General features: G+C 47.8%; 1 protein-coding gene across 3 annotated transcripts in view; it reads right to left on the bottom strand.

The window, feature by feature from the left end:
* The window catches only part of Nsun2 (tRNA (cytosine(34)-C(5))-methyltransferase Nsun2), a 162,008-nt gene that overhangs the window by 100,600 nt on the left and 36,877 nt on the right, over positions 1–24,531 (bottom strand). For all 3 annotated transcript variants that reach the window (XM_055061851.2, XM_055061849.2, XM_055061850.2), the window contains exon 9: positions 14,327–14,401. In XM_055061851.2, the coding sequence (XP_054917826.1) occupies positions 14,327–14,401 (75 nt within the window). The remainder of the gene's footprint in view (positions 1–14,326; positions 14,402–24,531) is intronic.

Raw genomic sequence — 24,531 nt, 5'->3', positions numbered from 1 at the left:
ACAAAAAAAGCCACACTTCTTGAAGCAGTTGGCGATGGTGTCAGGTTTGACGCGAACCCATGACATCGCCAGAAAATGGATGGCATCAAGAAGATCCACCTTCAAGCTGGCATCTTTCCGGTCAATCTTGGCCAAAAAGCGTCTGATCAACAAGCTTCTAAAGTGAAATTTCATGTTTCTAATGATTCCTGCATCTAGGGGCTGCAAGTGGCTGGTGCAGTTGGGTGGCAGGAAAATTACTTTTACGTTTTGCAGCCACGAAGTATCGACAGGGTGCGCGGCACAATTGTCGAGAACCAGAAGAATTCTACGGTTCGCGGCACGCATCCGGGCATCCAGAAATGTGAGGAACTCTGTGAAAAGGGCTCCGGTCATCCATGCCTTCTTATTCGCTTTATAAATGACAGGAAGGCGTGGGTTACGCGAAAAGCAGCGTGGCTTCCAGTATTTGCCAATGACAGTAGGCTTGAGCTTCTCGGTTCCATCAGCGTTGCAGCACAACAATACGGTGACTCTTTCTTTGCTTTTTTTTCCGCCTTGACACGTCTCACCTTTTATGCTGAGACTTTTCTCGGGCTGAAGATTGATGAACAACCCAGCTTCATCTGCGTTGAACACGTCCCTCGGCTGGTACTGAGCAATCACCGCCGGCAGAGTCGAAAGCCAGTTGGAGACCTGATCTTGGTCGGCAGACTTCCCTTCGCCGGAAACGGTTTTATACGACAGGCCATGCCGTGTTTTAAAACGATGGAGCCACCCGCCCGAAGCTTTAAAATCTTCGATGCCCAACGAGAGTGCTATCTCATCAGCTCTGTCGCGAACAACTGTCCCGTCCACGTTCACGCCCGCCGCCCTTACTTCCCTGAACCATGCCAGAAGAACCTCTTCCATCTTGCCATGCTGGGCGCCCCTTGTTTGCTTCACGCCGGCGCCGAAGACTTGAATGTTCTTCTGAATTTCTTCTCGCTTGCCGACGATCGTGTTCAGCGTGGAGACAGGCAAACAAAGTTCGCGTGCCAGGTCGACACGTTTCTTCTGCGGATTTTCGTCGACTTTTGCTAGGACGTCGAGTTTTTCTTTCAGCGATAACGCTTTACGCTTTCTAGACATGGTGAAGCGCACGGGTGAAACGCGGCACCAAAACAGAAGAAACGATAAGGGCGAAGTGCAAGCTGAACGCTCGAAACACTAAAATGGCAACGAGAAATGGCAAGCACAAAGCCAACAAAGCCTACAGCATCGTCAATGCATGCGCCAATCACTGCTTCTTGGTCACGTGATTTTACCGTGAGTACTATGTCTTAGGATAGATGGCGCTAAAAACCTTCGGTGCGTTTGGTGTGCGAGCTTGCGAAAATTGCTCCCAGAGGCCGCCACACTGCTGCAGGCGCTGTGCAGAAGCACGGCCAGACTCTAGCCGAGCCGAGCCAGGCCAAGCCTCGAGCATACAAAGCGCGCGTCGCCGCGTCTTTAGTCCGCCGTGCCTGTCGTTTCGCTCGATGTTAATTTCAGTAGCTCTGCCCACCCGCTTCAAAGGACTGGCTCTGATGTTATCATCATACAGAAGACGTTTCCGGGATCGTATTATCCAAACCGACGTGGAAATACGATCGTATTAGCCGTACAAAAATGCATTTACCTCTATAGGGCATCGGCCGGGAACGAAAAAAAAACGTATTATGCCGAAAAACGTATTTAGCCGAATCGTATCAACGAGATTTCACTGTATGCTTGATATATGCTGTATTGGCTTGCTAGTCTTGAGATACATGTCAGTTGTTTGTAGCAGATGATATGAACATTTGTTCATGTTTACAGTTCAGCATAATTAGTTCGAACATAAAAGAAAACACTAAATGAGTTTGGATAATCTCTGCTGTATCTCATGTGCCATTGTTCTGCCCCAACAGAGTCTGTGCCAAGTACATCTTGGTCATCACGGGAGCCCCCATCTACACCAACAGGAAGGGGCTGGAGCTGAATTCGCAAGACCACGAACAAAGAAGCCATTCCAGAATTATTTGGATGAGATATCAAGTCTACGGACAACTGTTTCAAGAGTGAAAAGAGCCTACGGCATCATTCCACCAGCACGGATATTGGCCGAGTCATCCAGGTACCTCAACAACAAAAATTATTTGTCTTCAGATGTACCTTCAGATAACAAGCACAGACGACGCTGGCTAAGAGTGTTCTGTCAGCTTACCCTTCCTTAGTGAGCTACCTGGCCTTGCCAATTCTTGCCAAATATAATTTTGTTTCAATGAATGCAAGCTTTTTCATTCGACACTTTTGTTAGAGATCATTCCTATTCCTCATACAAACATTAAAGGTCAACCGATTCTTTGCTCATACTTAATGCCAGTCACTGTATAGTAGCATAACATATGTGTAGCAGTTCTTTCTAGTGTATGTTGCCATGTGCAATTCCTCTCCTGAAGTAGCTGATGCGGCATTGGCGTGTGTCTTGCATTAACCTTTACACTGTGTGCTATCTAGCATTTAACTTTTGTTAATGTTTTTGGCTTTCAATGCTTGCAAGGTAGAGTGGCTTCTTTCTTGAATGCAAGCTTTCTCATTCCCATTTTGAATTCCTAGTCTCATTCAGGATTGCTATTCTTGCTCGACAGCCTGTGTTTTTGTGCAAGCTACATTGAAGTGATTGATTGCAGAATCTGGTTTCGGCGCTGTCCGACTTGGTACTTGTCACCGTGTTACGTTTCTCATATGTGGGAGCCTGGTCAGTTGCATTGGGAAACAGTCTCTCGAGGCAAGCACCTGCTCCTACAATCCGCACAGTGACATAGACTGCGAATTTACACGCACACCGTGGTTGGTGCTCCCCGTTCCGTCCTTTCCTGCTGCTGCCGTGTGCAAATTTTGCTTGTGGCCTTCCTCGGCCATGATTTGGCGTCAACGGAGACTCTCATACATAATTACATGGTTCTAAGTGTATGAAGTTGATATCCACATGTGTGGAAAGGCCTGCAAAAGTGACTGCAAAATAGTGATGTCCACAATACCGACCATGCCCATATATAGAGAATGTGGGGGACCAAGTGTGAGTTACACATTATTGGCATGCAAAAGAACAAAAAGAAACATGCAGGTTGGAAAGGCGGTAACGCTAAAATGCCGGGCACTCCATGTCGCTGTATGCTGTGGCAGCAGATGCTTGCGTCACCCGATTGCTTCGCAATGCAAGCTGCTCATATTCAACGCCGACTGTCGGTGCAAACACGTGGGACACACTGTCCAATCTGCTTGCGCTGCTGGTTGTTGCTTGTTACCAGACTGCAGTGTGCGACGAAGGCAAGCACTATGCCTACAGTCGGACGGTTGAATGTGCCGCAAGCAACCCGTGTGCGTGTATACTCACTGTTGTCATGTAGATCGTAGCCAATGCATAGTGCCAATGTATAGATTGAGCGTTATGTTAGAGTATGCTGAAATGATTTGATTGCATAATCTTGTTTCGATGTTGTCCCACTTGGTCATGGTTGCCGTGTTACATTTCTGGGATGTGGCAGCCTGTTCAGTTGTATTGGCCAACGGCCTCTCGAGGTAAGCACCTGCTCCTACAGTCCACACAGTGACACAAACTCCCTGTTTACATGTAGTGTGATTGGTGCTCCCTGTTTGTCCTTTCCTGCTGCAGCCGTGGGTAAAGTGTGCTTGTGGCCTTCTTTGGCCATGATTTGGCGTGAACAGAGACTATCATACATGATTACATGGTTTGAAGTGTATGAAGTTGATATCCACATGGGTGGAAAGGCCTGTAAAAGTGGCTGCGAAATGGCGATTCCCACAAAACAGACCACATCCATATTGAGAGCAGGTGGGGCACCAAGTGTGAGCAACACATTAGTGGCCACCGAAAGAACAAAAAGAAACGTGCATGTAGGAAAGGAGGTAACACTAGGATGTCGGGTAGTTCATGTCGCTGTGTTGGCTATGGCAGCAGGTGCCTGCGTCACCCGATTGATTCGCAGTGCAAGTTACGGTGACTGTCAGTGCAAACAGGTGGGGCACTGTCCAATCTGCTTGTGCTGCTGGTTGTCACTCGTTACTAGACCACCATGTGCGACGTAGGCAAGCACTGTGCCTGAAGTCGGATAGCTGAATAAGCTGTATGCAACTTGTAGTGCGTGAATGCCCACTGTTGTCATATGGATCTTAGCTAATGTACAGTGTAGTGTCTGAACCTTATGCGGTGATTGAATGCAGAGTCTAATTTGATAGTGGTCGCCGTGTTATGTTTCTTCGATGTGGCGACCTGGTTAGCTGCATGGGCAACAGTCTCCCGAGGTAACCATCTGCTCCTGCAGTCCACACAGCGACAAAGACTCCCAATTTACATGCACCGTAATTGGTGCTCTCCCCATTCGACATTTCTTGCTGCAGACGCCGGCAAATTATGCTTGTGGGCCTTCATCGGCCGTGATGTGGCGTGAGCGGAGACAGCACACGTTATTACATGGTCCAAAGTTGATAGCCACATGGGTGGAAAGGCCTGCAAAAGTGGCTGCAAAATGGTGATGCCCACATTGAGAATGTGGGGCACCAACTATGAGTTACACATTAGCGGCCCCCGAAAGAACAAAAAGAAACGTGTAGGTTGGAAAGGCGGGAACGCTGAAATGCCGTTTAGTCCATGTCGCTGTGTTGGTTGCGGCAGCAGATGCCTTGCGTCACCCGATTGCTTCGCAATGCAAGTTACGGCGACTGTTAATGCAAACAGGTGGTGCACTGCCCAATTTGCTTGCGCTACTGATTGTCGCTCGTTACCAGACCGCCATGTGCGGCGACGAAAGTGAGCAGTTTACGAGCTCGCCTTGATGGTTTCAGCGCATCTCGACATGCAAATTTTATTTCTGATCTTGTATGAAAAGGTGCACTGCTTTTCTTCTGCCAATAAAGTCGCACGTCCTGTTCACTCACTTGTGGCTTGTTTGTATGGGCGTCAGTAGAGGCTCTTTAGTCTCCTGGCCATTAAAACGCGGCAGCTGAGGCATGCCGCAAAGCCATCGAGGCGACCACGGCGTGTACCCAGCGTACGGCACCGGTATAAAGCGGCCATATTAAATATTGTACTAAAAAAAAGGACATTTTCGCTTCCTGTTTAAGTAGCGCCATCTGTCGGGCCCCCCACTAAGTTCCATGCGCTGCCGCTTCTTATTTTCGAACCACTGTGGAAGGTACAGTTTCCCTTCTCTAAAGTTGTTCTTTATTCTATGGTGTTGCCGTGATGAAGCGGCAGAATTCGCCTTTCGTCGTGAAGCTCGAAATCATAAATCGCGTCGAACGCGATGAGAAGTTGGATGTCCCCGCAGCGTGCAAGATTCCGAGGAGCACTCTCGGCACGATTAGGGCTAAAGTGGCCAGACTCGCAACCCGGTGCACATGGCGCCCGATGCGTACGCACGGCCGTGTACGAGGGGTTCTTCATACGTGCCGGTTTCCGCGTGCTCGGTGAGGACTGTAAATTCTGATGAATGCGACGAAGCCGTTGTCGGTGTTGCCGAAGTTTGGAGCGAGCTGTTAAAATTTCCGGGACATTCGAATCAATGGTGGAGTGCGGATGATGGTGTCGCGACCACGGTAGAGCCCGGAAACGAAGACTACATCGCCGACATCGTACCGAGCACAAATGAAAGTAGGCACATTGAGGAAAGCAACTACGGTCTTTTGCCCACGTCCTCAGAAGTGATTGGTGCACTCGCATTAGTCCGGCACTTCTGCGCGAATGCGGAAGGTTGCGGCCTCAGCTGCTCCGACTCCTTAGACAACGTGGGGAAGTGCGTGCGTCGCAGGCAGCGAAATTGCAATAGCAGAAGAAAATGCAGGACTAATTTATGCCAAACTAAGCTAGTTTCGTTAATAAAGTGATTTTATAAGTGGTATGTGCTTTTATGACATCCAATTATTTAGCAAGCTTATATCGAATTATGCTGCTATATCGAACCGATAGGCGTTCTTTTGCGAGTTCGATATAGCCGGGTTTGACTGTAATAAATAAGTTTGCCTCGTTGCGCATGATAGTCAGGCAACGAGGTCACCCATGGGTTGAAGCAGGTATACATAAAGTCGTTGGTCACGTTTAAGGTCAGGGTGCCAAAAAGACAGCGCCTTCTCCGGTGACGCGTTTTTATAACTTTTATACCTCTGGTGACACTCCTTAAACTTTTGCAAGAGGAATGTTCTCCTCGCGTATCGGATACCTTTCCCACGAGTCTGGGGGAAGAGCACATGCATCGAGAGAACCAGGGAGAACCAGGACAGTGCATAGTGCACCTTTCTCATGCCTGCATGTCTACTCTCGATCCGTCCGCAACGTGCGATCGCACCGTTGTAAGTACGCAGGAGGAAATGGCCACGTGTGCTCCACACAACTTGCGTAATTTCACGTCGTATAATCGAGGTTTTTAATGCATTGTCTCCACTGAGAGTTAATCGGGACTGCACTAATTAGTCACGACATCCGAGACGTCACAAAATCAGGAGGCACATAACCAGCGTTCCACTGCCTCACCAATACTGAATGTACAGTCGAACCTCGATATATCGAACAGCGCGGTGATCGCAAAATAGTTCGATATAGCCGGAATTCGATATATAAAATCACGCAGAAAACGCGTCAAAAACTAGCGCAAATCAATCAATGAACCAATCGTGGCACAATAGATACTCACATGAAGCTTCAAACAAAGTATTTATTTTGTTCGCTGAAAGTACTGAAGCAGCGCAGCCTGCTTCATATTGGCAACCGCGTGCTTGACCACGGCGTCCTCAACATAGTCCAAACGGTCCACAAGGGACAGTCCAGTGCCTTCTATTGCGCCGCAGTAGCGGCGTACAACGGCCAAAGCAGCTACAGCCTCAGTTGCAGTTGGGAGCGGGGCAACATCAGCGCTTGCTGGATCAGCCTTGGCAGCGTCTTCGCTTGGGCGCTCAGCAGTCACTTCTGCCGCGATATCCACGTCTGTTAACTCCGCCACTGTTCCGGTGCTGTCGTCACCGCCAACGAAGTCCGCAATGCACATGATGTGTGGCTCAGCACCGACAAAGCACTCCAACTGGCTCCCCGGCCGCCTCAATCACGCGCGCACGGCGGGGGCAAGCCTCGCCGTGCGCGCGTGATCGAGGCGGCTTGCCCCGCCGTGCGCGCATAGGTGCGCGCGTGATCGAGGCGGCCGTGCTGGCTCCAAGCCGCCGCGTGTGTACGCCGCTACGTTCAAATGGCGCCCTCGGCGCAACCAATGTGGGCAGCTGTCGTATGCAGCAGTCTGGTACGCCGATCGCGCCGCCGCTATCTTCGAGAGTGTTGCGGGAAAGCTCGCCTCCTGTCAACAGACCGCACTTGGTCTGGGGCGGCGGACTTCGATATATCCATTTTACATCCGGCCCCGTTCGAAATAAAGAATTAAAAATGCATGCGATTTTCCATGTGATATAGAAATTGTTCGATATACGCAATAATTCGATATATCCGTGTTCGATATATCGAGGTTTGACTGTAGTATGGGCAAAATATTACTTGATTTTGCACGTAACCCGCACCAAAATTTTTAAAAATTAACAGTAAAGTTGAGGTACGAGCTATATGCAAAATACGCCTTAAAGTCTGGCTTCATGGCAGCACGGTGTGGGCCGCTGTGAAGCCACACCTTATACAGTAGAATCTCGGTGATACGAATCTCAAGGGGAGGCGAAAATATTCGTATCACCCGCAATTTCGTATCACCAAAAAACGAGCAAAATCTGTCCCGAAACCATGAGACACGCACAAAAAAAATTTATTTACGAGCAAAAAAGTCGCGTATGTCCTTCTGCGTCTTCTTCTCCGCGAGGTCGGCCAGCAGAGAATTTTGGAAGCTGAAGAACTGGGCTGTGGTGTCCTCACGCACGGTCTCGGACGTCACAGCACGCCGCAGAATATCGAGAGCGTGCATTGTTTCGGCTGCCGACGGTGCTTGCTCTTCACCATTTTGGCACTCGTCTTCTTCATCGTCACTGGTCGAAATTTGAGGCTGCGACGATACATCCTCCACGATGTCTTCCACTGTGCGCAGACCACAGGTGACGAGATCGTCGTCCGCGGTGACGAAATCGTCGGCACTGCAGTCAGCGCCAAGCTGGTTCCAGACATCAACCGGAAATGGATCTGGCACTTGCGAGGTGGTAGCCACTGCGGATTTAAAAATCCCACACTTTGCGAAACAATTCGCAATGGTTGCAGGGGAGACGCGCTCCCAGGCCACTGCAATAAAATGCATGGTGTCCAAAAGACTGATCTGCATATTTGGGTCCTTGCGGTCAATCTTCGCAAGGAGGCGGCGCACCAACAAACCTTTAAAGTGGTGCTTCAAGTTTCTTATAATGCCAGCATCCAGTGGCTGCAAATGACTAGTGGCGTTCGGGGGCAGGAATACCACTTTGATGCTCTGTAACGTCATGTGCTTTGGATGCGCCGCACACTGGTCCAGCAGCAAAACAATCTTCCTGTTCTTGCATGACATCCTATTGTCCAAGTATGTCACGAACTCCATGAACAGAGCCGACGTCATCCACGCCTTTTTATTGGCTTTATATGTGCAGGGCAAACGACCGGCTGCCTTGAAGCATCGGGGCTTTTGGTATTTTCCAATGACGGTCAGTTTCATTTTTTCTGACCCGTCAGCGTTGCAGCAAAACAAAACAGTCACACGCTGCTTACTTTTCTGTCCTCCCTGGCAGGCTTCGCCCTTGAAGCAGAGACTCTTTTCGGGCTGAAGGTTGTAAAAAAGCCCTGCCTCGTCAATGTTAAAAACATCGCGAGCGTCATATCCCGTGATGAGAGACTGCAGCGTGGTTGCCATCCAATCTTCAACGACGGAGGCGTCAACCTTTTTCCCTTCGCCGCAAACGGTTTTGTAGGAGAGGTCATGCCGTGCCTTAAATCGGTGAATCCAACCACCAGAGGCCTGAAAATTTTCAATTCCAAGCGTGAGTGCGATGTCCGCAGCCTTCTCACGCAGAACTTTTCCGTCAACGTTGACGCCAGCCGCGGTGACCTCTTTAAACCATGTTAGCAGAACTTCTTCTAACTTTACATGGTGAGCAGTCTTCGCTTCTTTGGAGTTTACGCCAAAGTGCTGCACATTCTGCATAATTTGGTCACGCTGACCGACGATGGTAGACAGCGTAGAAATTGGCAGGCCTAATTCCTTGGCCATGTCAATGCGCCTTTTCTTGGGTTCTTCGTCCACCTTCTTCAAAATATCCAGTTTGTCCTTCAAGGACAGCGCCTTCCACTTTCGCGACATCTTGCTGATTGCAGTACCTTCGCGATCAATGCTCAACGACACACGCAAACAACACGCTGCACTTCCGTAGTCGTCGCGCACGAGGAAACAAAGAAGCGGGAGCTGCTGCTAGCGTGAAGATCTGCTCGCTGGCTGTCGCGGAAAGACCGGCGGAGCGGGCGCGCAGGGCCGCGAGAAATGTGGAGAGGACAAATCGCGCTCGGCCGGTTGGGTTGGCTGGTTCGCAGGGCGAACGGACCAATAAGCAGCGGCGCCAGCCTCGGGCAACAACAAAGTAAAAAGAAAAAGGCGAAGAGACCGCCCCCAAAAACGAGAGAGAGCGAGAAAGCTTCCCTTGCCTCGTTAGCCTCCCTGCTGACGCGGAATCCCAAACCGGCACGGGCGCACGCTGCGCCGGTCTTTTTTTTTTTTTTTTTTTGCGCTGGTGGTGGCTCGACGGTTGCGGTACCGAAGTTCGTATCACCCGGCGCGACGCGGAAAAGTATTCGGAACATCCGAATTTTGGCCCATTGCACACAATGCTTTTGGGCGGGGGAATTTAATGAATTCGTATCACACCGAAATTCGTACCAGCCGGGTTCGTATCACCGAGATTCTACTGTAGCAGGTTTGGCCATATTGAGCTGACAAGCGCAGAGCATACAATGCGCGCCAACGATCATGTTTGCAAAGAATTACATAGCTACACACCGCGGAAAGGTCTGAAATTTCAATCCGAATGCCATTTTCCCTTCTCCTCACGGCTGCTGCGCTCCAAGCCGGATGGTAACGTACTTGTGTCCCTGCGCCTACGTACTTGGGTCCGCAGTGTGACGTGGCTCATGGCGACACGTGACTTGGAGAATTATTCAAGGCACCATCTGTTATTTGTGTGATCTGTTGCTTGAATCGACGAATTGAATTTTAGAGAAATAATAAAACACACAAAGGGAATGTCTGCGTGTTTTTTGTTTTACTTCACACCGAAGCAAGAGAGGTGTACTTCCGCTTCGTCTGCTTGTCCGCACGGTTGTGCGGTCACGTGTGCAGGTACTGAAACTATGCCATTTTCTACCGTGTTCCAGCGAATGATCACGCTCTGCGATCCGCTTGTTCTGCCTCAGTATTCATGTACAGTCGCCGACTGATTTTTCGGACTCCAAAAATTCAGACATGCTCGATTATTCGGTCTGCTTCGCGGCACTGCCGTTCTCCCCATAGACCATAATGCCGAAAGTTCGGACACCTTGCAACCTCTCGTCTGATTTTCCGGACACTCCTTGAGCCAACTCGATCGAGAGCACCATGCACCGACTCTGACCGGTGCATGGTTCGACTTGCTGAACGCCATTTTTGTTTTGAATGGAGCCTCCTTGCTGCCCCACGAAGTGGCGCTACTGCAAATTACCCGTTCATCATCATCGTTTCTGCCTGGTTCGTAGCTACAGCAGTTCCGGTCTCAGCTTAGTACGCCATGTCAAGACAATCCAGCAGCTGATTTGTTTCTTTCTTCGTGCACGACGCTGCGAGCAGGCCACCTTTTTCGTTTGTGCGACAAGTGTCGGCGTGACGGCATGGTGATGTTTGCTTTGTATGCTGTGTCGAGGTTGCAGAGATGCAACGTGGCATACGGAAACATCGCGTCAATTGTCTAATGGCGCCGACAGTGCCCGCGCAGACTGCGCTGGGGAATGCCGGCAAGCGGGTGCCGGGAGGCCTAGGATTTGTCGCCTTCCGATGTGCTCCCTACTGACGCCGAAAATGTTCTACCGAGACCTGCGCAGTGGTTGCATTGCGATTCCGGACACCATCTCATTTGAGAGTTTCACAGGTGCTGATAATGCTGTACTGACATGTGCAGAACTCGACGACGGCGAGATCATTCCTCAAGTTTCCACTGCGCCGGCGGACGATGGCTCTGGGTCGGAAGATGACGCACCATGTGCTACGCTGCCGTCGCATGCGGAGCGTGTACAAGCAGTGACTGTGCTTTCAGCTGCCTATAGTGACCGTACGACCATCTCTGAGATTCAGGCTTATCTGAATGCGCCTAAACGGAACAACGTGCAACGGCGCGGCGCATTCACGATTTCTTCAAGCTTACTGCCGAGCCCGAATAAGTGCATGGAAATAAAGGATTTCTTTTTTTTTAATCTGCTTTTTCGGACACCTGTTTATTCGGACATTTCCGCAGTCCCCGTGAGGTCTGAAAAAACGGTCGGCGACTGTAGCACTGAATTATACCGCTAGTCATGTGTCCATGTGCACAACGCACAAAATCGTGTGCGGTGCGAAACGAGACATAACAGCTTGCGCGCATGCTGTCAGCCGAAAAGTGCAACGCTGCAAAAAAAAAAAGAGGAAAACGAGGAAAAAAAAAAGGAGGCAGGGCCTGTGACGTAGGCATCATACGGTCCTCGAGGTCCGGTATGGGAGAACGCAGGGAAGGAATTTCGCTTGCGGAGGCTAGACAGGGCAAGTGGAGAGAGTCTGGCTTGCCAGTGGAGCCCGCCTGCTGAAATCATGGGTTCACGGCACTGAAATATTTCTATGTCGGCTATTATTGAGCCGATTTGAAAAATTTTTGCGGCAGAATGCTCCCCAGAGTACACGTAACTTCCAATGTATAAGCAAAATTTGCTATGGGGCCTGGTGAGGGGCCCTTTAAGGGGGGACGCGGGGATCAACTATGGAAAAACGACCCAAAAATCACTTTTTAGAAAGTTGCAGATTCCGAATCTTTGACCCCTTTTCTATAATTTTTCCAAGTATTTCCGCTGAAAACGACTGCTAAGTACCATAAATAAATATATACACCAGGCAATACAGCGAAAATTTCGTGAAAATCGGTGGAAAAGTCGCGGTTTTCGAGCGCCCCTAGCTCCGGAACGGCAGTACGCGGCGCGGCCATGCTGGTACCGTTGAAAAGCGCGCCTCTTCGCCTTTTGACGCCCCTCTTTCATTTCCTGAGAGAGAGAAGAGCAAGCATAAAAACATAAAAAGTCTGAAGGTCGCGGAGCTGCTTGTTACGGCCGCCGATTGGCTTGCTCCGTCACGTGCGTTCTATGAGCCGCCCCATTGGCCGGGTCTGGAAGCGAGCTGCTGCGGCGTCTGCTTCTCCCGTTTCTTCGCGCGCTGGCTGCTGCGCCTTTGTTTACGTGTTAGATATTCGAGGTACACCGCCGCTTCATCGCTTTATTCCGATTTGAGTTTTCTATTTCATTTTGTGGTTTCGAGCATGACTGGGCGGACGTGGACGACGAAATACGCGACCAAGCACCGCTTCGGCAGCCGCAAGCGCAAGCCGCCGAACATCCGAACGATAAGTAGTCCTAGCAGAGATGTGTCCGCGCGCTAGCTTGCAAGAGAGACTGTCGACGCATTGCCGGGCAGTTCGCAGGCTGTTGCAGCCTTGAGCTCCAATGGTGATGATACCGAACTAATAACGGCCGTTTCCGATGCTTCCGGGCCTGCGACGTCCCGTAAATACTCCGCGACGTACCCCGATTGTGCCACCGCCGTCACCGAGATGAACGACGAAAGTGCGGTCCAAGCGCGTGCGTCTGCCGGCCGTGAAAACGAACCGTGCATCAGCAACGGTCGCACCATACAGTCGCATCTTGAGTCACAATTCATCTTGTCAGAGGTATTGAATATGACCGCCGCCACTGTCCGCGCGTCACTTGGTTCTGTGCCGGCAACCGAACGGAAGATGGGGTTTACGGCGGGAGGAGCATGCTCGGTGGTGACGGACTCAAGCGAGTCGAGCGGCTGAGAAAGATGCCTTGAGCAAGAAGAGGGCACAAAAAGCACATGAAAGCAAGCATAAAAGATCCAAGAAGCCAAGAGATCAACCTGACACCTGCACCTACAAGGCCGGTGGTTTCTACTCGAATAAACATGGCTCAAAACTTCGAACACCTTTTTCTCAAAACTTTTTTCTACCACCAAGGTCAACTTGCAAAGCCAATATCTCAGCCACTGTTATGAATATTTTTACACCGTTTGTTTTGTTACACTCATTGTGCACCACTGCACACAGTGACATGTTTTGTTTTCAAAATAGTTGCTTCAATAATTTGTTATCTTTTGTTTTCACAGTCGAGATTTTCATGCAACTGAAGTAGCTACCAAGGAATGAGAATATAAAAAAAATCTGCTAGGCTAAAAAAATTATAGGAATGTCACTGTGTGGAGGATACATATAGGAGTGCTATCAATGTTTGCTTGAACTCCTAATATCAATATACAGGTGTGCAGGCATTTTGCAAAAATGAAAGCAGAAAAATTTTGTAAACAAAAAAGTACTTCAGATATTGCAGCCATATTTTCACAGTTTTGTTTATGTGATGTTATTAACACCTGTGCAAAATTTCATCAAAATCGGCTGGTAAATAAAGAAGTTTGCTTTGATCCCCATGTCCCCCCTTAAAGGCCCCTCACCAGGCTCGTACATCACTCGTACATCACCCGCTGCCTTGGTCCGCGTGAAGCGCTTCGCGATACGGCCGTGAGCCAAATCACCGGTAGATTTTTTGGCTCGGTCGCGCTTTCTCCACCGCTGTTGCCCATGCGAGGGCTGCTCCATCCCCGCTGTCATCCACTGTCATGTAAATGCTAGCTAGCTATGAAGTTATCCAATTCACATCACATATCATGCGACTGATTTGTACGTGATGTCAGCATTGCCAAAGAATGCAGGGACAGAGCCAGTGGCAAATGATACGAAGCGGATGAGTTGCGCATTCGCAAATGGAGACTTTTTTTGCAAAAACCTGAGCATTGTTGTACGCAGTTATTTCTGCGGATATATTTTATTTTATTTCCAAGCTGTTGTAATTGGGGGTGTGGGTTACACGCGGTGGCGGGTTATACATGGAAAAATATGGTAGGTGGAGTTCCACAGGGACCGATTCTTGGCCAGCTTTTCTTCTTTAAATGTGCTGTGGGTCTGGCTTTGAGTATAATGCCTACATAAATATCAGTAACTCCATCTTTCATTTACAAAACTGAAAAGAAGAGGGGAGGGGGTAATTACGCACCCATGAATGCTGTTTCCATTAGCCACATTCCATTTCCTCCACAGGTCGATGTTTTTCCTTAAAGTCCCATCTCCACTGCAACACAAGCAAAAAAGCAAAGTTACTCATTTGAAACAGCATTTACCCATACCATACAATGATCATACAGTGTAGTTTTTGTCTAGCTGCACCAAATTTTAGAAGTTGGAGCAATACAGGTCACAGTAGCGTTAAGTTTACCATTTGTGTGTGCCTCTAAATGTAATGCTATAGCACTGCACATGGACTTGAAGGGATGAAGGCATGGTGAGACTGGTCAAATAATAAACTGCTGAGCCTAAATTGAAAAAGCAAACTCATATGCTGTCTAAAGACAAGAAATCCTTATTGTATGAGGAAATTATGTTGAGCAGAAGTTGCTGCTCCATGTGATCACTCTGATGTTGCTGCCGCTGTACAACCCTGGCTCTTCTCCAGCAGAATCATTCGGAACAGTCCCCTCTTGCATCAGCCTTTTTCCCTGTAGACTCCTGTACATTTATGCCTAATATATTTGAATAGAAATTAATATTCGACAATTTTCAAGAGTGAATTCTCTAATGAAATATGAATTGAATAGGAAAGAGCACTTGATTTGTATTCAAAATTTTTAATAATTGCAGATTCCTACTAATAATGCATTGAGCAGCCTGAAGCTCGTCCTTGACACTGTCTAGCGAAATGTCAAAATTTTCAACACAGACCACCTCTGTTGATTGAACCTTGATGGGACAGACAGAACTGGTCGAATTAAAAGATGAGGTAGACTAAGTGTCCTAACACACCGCCACTTTAGCTGGTAATACTTACCCAACTCTATGTGGAAATAATTTTTATGGGTTCATAGTAGAAGAAAATGTGTACTTAAACCTATATATGCACTTGATTTTATTTAAAAATAAAAAATGTAGCCTGCCTCCAATTGTAACAGAGATAAGGTGGGGTGTACAAATATAAACCTGTTTTAATATGAATTGAATATGAATACTTAGCTTCGAATATTGAATCAAATATTGAATATAATCAATAATTTTTATGGGTTCATAGTAGAAGAAAATGTGTACTTCAATCTATACATGCACTTGATTTTGTTTCAAAACAATAAAAAATGTAGCATGCCTCCAATTGTAACAAACAGAGATAAGGTGGGGTGTACAAATATAAACTTGTTTTAATATGAATCGAATATGAATACTTAGCTTCGAATATTGAATCAAATATTTAATATAATCATATGCAGATGCATTTATTAGCAAGTTTTTTTTTACTGCAACACGTCAGAACATTGCAATTATGTTGTAAACACCACAAAATAGACTAGTAAGCCATTAGCTCTTTCGTTACCGCGAGAAAATGGTCGTTTTTTATAGCTCTCAGAAAAAAAATATTTACCACTACAAATAATATTCCAGCACACATTGCAGCATAGCATATTGTACATAATAAAATGTTCTTTCCAAAAACATGCATTGCGAAACAAGAAAATTATTAGGTAAAACATACAAATTCTATAAAGCACCATTTTTGCTGCCAGTTGATAACAACAATAAACATGATAACAAAAACATTAATATCAAAGGAAATTCAGAATACACATTTCAAAGATAAACCCAGGAATAGTGCCTGAAGAAAGTAAATGCTCAGTACACAGCCATCCTTTGGATACAAAAAAGAAACTAAGACCAGTTCATCACTCATGCCATACGGTGAAGCAGTTCTTGGATTTTGTGAAGCATAGGTGCACTCCGCGCTTTTCCCACAAATCGTCTGGTTTTTGTTCAACTTTGTCGTCCTCATAAGACATTGTGCAGTTCCGCCTTTTCGGCATCTTCTGAGGATGGTCTGATGAGAAGTTTAAGGAACGTACTTCACCAGCTCATCTAGAGTCGTGCACCTCTTCCAGGACGGATTGCTCTCAGCGTAGCTGGGCAATTACAAGATTATGCATCCAAGCATATCTGTTTGCATTTTTGCAGATTCTCTTTATCACGTCTGCAGAGAAGAGTAGAAAGAAATCCCACAACATTGTAAACTGTCTTGCGCTGCTTTGTAGTGCTGGGCCAAGATGTGCTATGAGCGGCCTTCTTGGCGTGAACGGAAGTTTCTTTGATGTCGGTGGCCGCACATCATGACCAAGCAAAGTATGCACCCTGAAGATAATCAGCAGAGCTCCCAGGTCGTGCAAAAAGATAGGCAGATAAGCATGCACAAAGAAGGAGACCGCTCACGGCCGTAAACGAAACTCACCGGTGAACTGTGAATGTCCCAAGCTGACTCAAAGCATTGTTGCCATCAGAGCTTGAATCTATTTTGCTGTCATCTTCTGAATCATAACTCGAGTCCTCATCACTAAATTGAAGTGCGGATGCAGCATAGTTTCAAGCACGACGCTTTGCTCGCGACACAGCTGCGCGGGACGACGCCATGGGAGTGACTTTCAATAACTGTGCAGTGACACCGGCAGCACCCCTTGCCAGGATTTTACGAAAGAAGCGAAACGGAAACTCTTGGAAGCTGATTGAAAACGCCAGGTCCACATGTTGGGCATGCAGCGGACCTTCAGAAATACACTTTGGCGGAATAAAACGACTCGGACTCCAAACCAAAGCTCACTAGTGAACAGCTGGCGATATTTTCAATTAATTATCACCACTCAGCACTGTCGGACGACAAAGCCAGCGATATAATTTAATTCTTGACTTGCTGGGAGTCATTTGATTACAAAATTTTGATGCTAGTGCAATGTAATCATGAGTGGCATGCTTTTTTCTCGTGCACAGCAGAAGGTGACAGCCACGCCTCTTTTCACTACAACATATGCACATTAGTTGACAAAAAGGTTAATCAAAAATCACAATGTCGCCGAAGTGCGAAAATTTTATCTGATTCTAAAAGTTCAGTGCCTGTACTGGATGGCCTTAAGTGGATAAGAAACAGCTCCAACATGTCGAAATTGGTGATCTAAAGCATCGATCACCGGTGATCGATTTGTATAGGCATGGTAATGAAAGAGTTAAAGAAAGAGCGTGTTTATCTGACTATTGTTAATTTCGAAAATTAAGTAAGTCACACTGTCTCACCAACTAGTGTATTATTAGACAGCATCAAATGTCTGTGTTAACTCAGAGGCATATGGTCTTGCGCCAGTTGTTAAGTGATAAGCTCAGGAGTGTAGGTAGCCCTGTATAGGTAACGGTAATGAGCAAGGCTTAGAACATGGGTTCTCAAAGTGGGTTTCGCAGGCCCCTCCTTAGGGTTCCACAAGCCACTGCTCAATTTTTCCTGGCTCTGAGCTCGCAAAGTAGCTAACATGGCGAACAATGCGCATTTCTGCCATTTGCAGATAGGTGCCGCTAGCGTGCGCACTGACGTGTACATCGGAGGATTAGAAATTAGCACAACCTAGCTGGTTCTATTACGGTAGCTCAGCAAGGGCAGAGCACCACATATGCACTAAGCAAATGTGCAAAAATGGCGCTAGCGTCCAACCGAAACAAAGCGATAGAGTCTGGATTGCCATAGTCATCAGCGGAAATCGTACGTGATATGTGACCGACAGCAAAGTCTCAACAATTCGCGCCTAATTGTGCCCTTATAGGGGACTTGAACCCCTTTTTATCGAAGTGGAGAAAGACATCTGAAGTGAAGACAGGCTATTTTAGAACAGCTTTGCCGCAAAAAGTACTTCAATGCGTTCAGCAGAAGCGGAGTTATCGGCAATCAAACACGGCCTCAGCTGTGCTCCCCTTCCTCCTCCAATGCCTTGCACTGCGAAGGCTACGGCGAAGACGTCACCGTGGCGCGCAGTTCAAATTTCCAATTTGGTGCCTATGCCGCGCTAAACATAAGCCAAACGTGGCTGTCCTCAGTGAGCCGCAGTGCGCTTAGCCACTGGACTCGTGGCGGCACCTCGCGGTGGCTGCGGTGTAGCCGAGCGCAGCGACCAATAGCAGCCACGTATTGGAGTGTGCTTTATGACGAAATAGAGCACACAGAAAAGAGCGAGGATCATGGGGTTTTTGAGACGAGAGCATTTGAGAAAAGGGCGACTTCGCGCTCCGCTTGCGAGCTCCACGGACTGCGTACGACAGCAGAACTTGGCTGAGATGTTCACAACAGTGTATGCTACCCGCGGATTATGTTATTTCACCAAGCCCGAGGGGTGGTTCAGGGCCCCTTTAAACCTTCATTCTTGCATTTATCAGCACAGAAAAAACTGCGGTGGCAGCTGGCTGCATGCCTTCATAACTCCGTAGTCGCCCTCCATGATCACATCAATGACCACCTCTGTTTCATCTGCAGAGGTTGCGGCAAACATTAGTTTCCTTTCGACCAGGCACGTGTGTCGGCCGCCTGCCATCAGAAGCCCAAGGTTGTCGGCCATGATCGCATCGACAGCGGCCGCGGTTCCGTTGGCAGCGGTTGCGGCAAATAGTAGTTTCACCTTGACTTGGTGCAAAGCTGTTGAAGATAAAGAGCACCGATCACATTGCAATGGACGGACGATCTGTTGGCGACCAGCTCACTGGCGAAAAAAATGAAGATGTGCACACAGTACTGAAAAGAATGTCTCAGATGAAGATGTGTGCCGTGGCCGCACTCCAAAGGAAGTTGTGAGGCCTTTGCCGCTGCGAGCACTAATCAGACACGAGATGACGAGAATTGCAACGCTCTTACACAAAGTCGAAACAGTATTTGTTAATTCATTCAGTAAATAAAAGCGTGTTGATGTAGTAAGTATTGTTTATTGCTTTCTCGATACCCTCGATAATTGGACATTCGGTTAATTCAGACTTTATTTTTGGTCACGTAAAGTCGAGTTAATGTTTTACTGTAGTCAAAGTAGAGTCAGCACTAATTCCAAGACCTCTTGTGATGAAATGTTATGAGTGTCCCAGTGTGATCAGGACTGAAAACTCATTCTTTCTCAGTATACCTTGGTTGCGATGCTGTCTTATCTTGGCTCATAACTATTGCAATTAGTTAGGATAATGTGGGTTGCACGTCACCGTCAAACTAGCCTGCCCAACACCACCATTGGCCCCACACATGCTGCGCGCTACGCCTAGCCTCTCTATTAGGGGTGAGGGGAGGAAGGGTTCCTTGTGCTTCATAGAGCTTAGCAGGGTTCCTTGGGACCACCAACATGCTTGAGAATCAATGGCTTCGAACCTTTGCTTGCCATCCCCAAATGATCATTGCTTTAACCTGTTGAAGGTTTCTGCCGTATATGTACGGCGGCGGTTTCGACCCTCCGTTTGAAATTTTGCGCCATTATGACGATGCATGCTCACTGGGAGGTGCTACCACCTCTTAGGACTTACCAAGCATTTGAAATTTGTGCTACCTTCTTGCGGAGATAAACAGAACTGATTTCTAGCTTCAGTGCGTCGCGCAGACTGCGGCAACACCCCTTTTGCGGTTTCAGTTTCGCCGCGTGAACGCAACGGAGGCGCGCGAAACGTGATTTTTCTCTTTGTCGGCACTCTCTTGCAGGGGCGGCGGAAGTTGATTTCTATCTTGATTGGCGCTGCTCTTTGCTTGTTTATCACCGCCACCCACGAGGTATTCTCGCTCTCTGCGGCAACGCGCTTACGCGAGAGGGTGCCTCAGACCTCTGCCCAAGGCAGCCGCATGCAGAGAAGATGTCATGTGTGTGCCAACACAGCTCGTCGCTCCAAGAGGAGAACAAACACACATTTTAGGTGTGCAGACTGCGATAAGGCACTGTTCGTAGACCTATGTTTCAAGGAGTACCACACTCTGAAATACTACTGAACATTTTGCGGTTCTAAGTGATGCCGACACCAAAATACTGTTCCTAATTTTTTTTTACTGTTTATTCCCGAGTTTATACATTTTGTACATTCAAGATCCGCAATAAAGTAATTTGACCACCTAGGAAAGTTTTTTTTTTTTCAAAATAATTCGACCCTCAAAGGGTTAAAAAGAGCCATGGGAGCGCAGCGCCTTTATTTTCCCAAGGGCACTATTGCTTGCTCAAAAAAAAAAAAAAATATTATGATCACAGTTAAACCTCGATATCAGTCTACACTCATTACAACGGACCCGTGTACAGCAGACTTTCAAATATAACAGACCATATTTCAACCTTAGTTTGTTCTACCTTTTTATTAACGGAACAAAGTTCACTTTGAACGGACCGCACTACAACAGACTATCGACTACAGCAGAAGAAATCAGCGACAATTTTTGCCAAAATCAGGTGCATAAAACATACTTTGCCGTGTCGACACAGGCTGCCAACTGACTTGCGAGGGTCAGGCGCCGATCACGGCTCAATATTGTGCGCACGAAGGAGGAAGGTGGGGCAAAAAAGCGCCTTCATCCTTCGCGCGTGAGGCACAAGGGGGTAAGGGGGTTCTACTCTGGTGGCTGCTGCTGCTTACGGCATGGCCACAGTATCTTGAAAGCAATCTGCGATGTGGACAAAGTGCGCGCCCACCCGGGCACCGTATCTTGAAAGCGACCTGAGATGTGGATAAGGTGCGCGACCGCGCAAGCGTTGTATCTTGAAAGCGATCTGCAATGTGAACAAAGTGCGCGTCGGCGCGGGCTTCATCTTCAAAGCAATCTGCGATGTGGACAAAGCACGCCCAGTGCCGGTAGTTTCGTACGTGCTGTGCTTTCGATGTTTAGTTCGCATTGAAGTGACAGACAGCACAAACGTCAATTCGCTCACTGCTGCTGGCTTGCTTTTCTTGCTTAATTTGGTATCACAATCGATGTTCCGCCTTTTGGGCAAAACTGCGACTTTTTTGTTTGTTTTTTACTTTGGAAGTTCGTCACTCACTCTTTGCAATAAAGCTGTTAGACATCGTGACAAACGTTTCGGAAGTGAGGAGTTTCGGATATTACAGACTTCGGATCCAACGGACGTTTTTTGTCGGATTATCAGGGTCCATTGTAGCAAGAGTTGACTTAACGAAGTCAGTAAGATCGGCAATTTGCTCTGTTGTATCGAAATTTCTTTGTGTTGAAATTTGACGTTTTATGCAAATATGTACAGTTGCTGATCAATTTTTCTGACATGCATGCCTGCCAACCTGGCGAGATAAAAAATTGGGAGCCTTTTCATTCGCGCCAACGGGGAAGAGGGGGGGGGGGATTTCGTTCAAATTTTCAGGCAGTGTTCGACGAGTCCTTTTGCAGGGACCTTGCAGTAGCCGACTTTGCTCACTTCAAAAATTTAACTTGTCGGAGTAGCTTTGCTCAAAACATGGTCCAGATTGACGGCTCTTCACTAGAGGAGGTGTTGGAGGGTTGTTTTGCACATTGATCAGCGGAATTCAGTCCTAGTTTTTCGCGCCGTGCTAAAAATCCTCTCCCATTCTGCTTGCTATGCAGTATCACGAGTAAACCCAACATCAACTTAGCAACTCGGTGAAACATGTTTTTCATCAGTGTTTTTTCATTTTTCCAACCATAGAACACTGCCAACCCACCTTTCTTCATTCAGAATATCCTCTGGTAGACTGTACACCTGTAGTGTGGCAAACTCAGCTTCGAGAGCATCTAAAGCGTCTTCAGCAGATTCATTGGAATCTTGGGGCAGCAGCTGAGGGAAACTCTGAATAGAGAAACGAAGACTCGAGAGCGATGCCTGTGAAATAAATTTCAGGTTGGCCACCTCCGCATTCTTTAGAGTTGCGTTTTATCAAAGTTGCGTTCGAGTTGCATCCACTTCCATAACGCCTCGCCTCGTCGCATTTAGGAAACATTTCCCGTAGAAGAGGTCCAACGTGGTCGCTGACACTAAGGGGTTGTGTTCGACGAGGAATCCCGTAAACAGGCACTCCACACGTACGACACTGTTGTCACAGTTGTTCCGGAGAAAGTTCACTATGTTGCCTTGCTGCTCAGCAGTGTGAACTTAGCTTTGATGCTTCACAGTGAAAACATGCAGTTTCAAGTCGACTTCGCCACCATGAGACATACTGACGTCGCATCCACACGTTGTACAAAATGCTAAATGTTCTCCTTTTCTTGTTGTCAAAAAGCACGAAAATTCAGAAGATCGCAAAAACTTCTGCAAATACCTTTTCTTGGGCTTTGATAGCGCCATGGCATCAAGCACACAAGTATTGTAACTTTACACGGTGCACCGCATACACACGGCCTAGCCAACACTAATCATACACACAAGCAGCAGCAACAAGATGCGCCATAGAGGAAGGCATGCATGAAATGCAAAAGCTACATTGGCTCTGGCTTAAAAGCACCGTAGTTGGCTGCCATGTCGGCTGCTTAGATGTGGCTGTAGATTCCGCGGTGCCGGTTTCACGAAAACCATTATTGCGCGAACAGAGACCACTTCTCGGGAGATATAAGACAGTGATCGTACAATCGGAAAGTTCAGTAAAAAATCGAGTCTCCAGGGCGAATCAGGAACGTTGGCAGGTATGTACACGGAAAGGAGTTGCACAATTTTCCAAATTATCGGGCAATCGAAAAAAGCAAATACAAATGAGAAAACAATTCATTTTGATAAATTTGGGAGTCGGCGATGAATGACACAGTTTCATGCCACGTACGTCAATAATATCTTCAATTGGCGGTATCGGCGGTGTGCGCGAAGCCAGCCAAGCTTTCGCGTGCACTCCGCCTCCGGGGCTGATAGTGTCGCGCAAACTGGGGCGACGCAGCAGCAGGAAGCGAATGCTTTGTCTGCCTCTCGCTCCTACAGGTGACCGAAACTCGAGATTACACAACCTCCAATACTAAATGCGCGGGAAGACAGCTTACATGGCGTCACGCTGTCTCGGCACGCCCACTCTTTGCACACTCGGCGGATTACTGTACCTCTAAAGCACGGTGCACGGCTGCATATGCGCTCAGCCGCACTTACAGCCATGCAAAGCCATGGCCGAGACGCACGGCAAATTAAGCCCCCCTTCGGCCCCCCCAACCCCTCCCACACGCATGATCGCATTACAGCATGCGAGCGCACGTCACTCTTTCCCTTTACTCGCACGGCAAGGCGTCACTTATGAAGCCACCATCTTTCTTGTATCACCCTTGCACACTTTCACTCACACCTAAAGCACACAGTGCAATTGACGCGATAGGATCTTATCGCACTTGAACTTTACATCGAACATGATGCGGCTCCACTTCGGTAGTTGTTCTGGTGCAGCGCACGATTTGAAAGGTGTGTTCCCAAGCAGCCGCTTGTAATTCAATCATTTGACCATCTGCGTCTGCGGAAGTTTCCATTTACTGTCTCGGCATTCCTTTGTGGCAGCAGTGAAATTCCATTTTATTGAAATCACATACAGACTCCAATATATTAAGATTCTAAATACATGGTGCTTTGTGGACAAGAGGTTATGACAAGTTAACTACGTTATATCGAGAATTTTGGTATACTAAAGTTCGTTATATCGAGGTTTAACTGTATAACTTTAACTAAGAATGTGTAAGTACAGTCGCCGACTGATTTTCAGGACTCCAAAAATTCGGACATGCTCGATTATTCGGTCTGCTTCGCGGCACCGCCATTCTCCCCATAGACCATAATGTATAACAACTGCCGAAAGTTCTGACACCTTGCAACCTCTCGTCTGATTTTTCGGACACTCCTTGAGCCAACTCGGTCAAGAGCACCATGCACCGACTCTGACCGGTGCATGTTTCAACTCGCTGAATGTCATTCTTGTTTTGAACGGAGCCTCCTTGCTGCCCCACGGAGTGGCGCTACTGCAAATCCCCGCTCATCATCATCGTTTCTGCCTGGTTCGGTAGAGTGGTTCTACAGCAGTTCCGGTTTCAGCTTAGTAAGCCAGGTCAAGAAAATACAGCAGCTGGTTTGTTTCTTCATACACGACGCTGCGAGCAGGCTACGTTTTTAGTTTGTGCGACTGGTGTCAGCATGGTGGTGTTTGCTTTGTGTGCTGTGTCGAGGTTCCGGTGATCCAACGCGGCATATGGAAACATCGCGTCAAGTGTCTAATGGCGCCGACAGTGCCCGCGCAGACTGCGCTGGGGAATGCCAGCTAGCAAGTGCCAGGAGGCCTAAGATTTGTCGCCTTCCAATGTGCGCCCTACTGACGCGGAAAATGTTCTGCCGAGACCTGCGCAGTGGTTGCATTGCGATTCCTGACACCGTCTCATTTGACAGTTTCACAGGTGCTGACACTGCTGTACTGACATGCACAGAACTCGAC

This window comes from Dermacentor andersoni, chromosome 1 (assembly GCF_023375885.2).
Source record: "Dermacentor andersoni chromosome 1, qqDerAnde1_hic_scaffold, whole genome shotgun sequence".
Lineage (NCBI taxonomy): Eukaryota > Metazoa > Arthropoda > Arachnida > Ixodida > Ixodidae > Dermacentor > Dermacentor andersoni.
The sequence above is the reverse complement of the archived record's forward strand: the minus strand, read 5'-3'. Positions and strand labels throughout refer to the sequence as shown.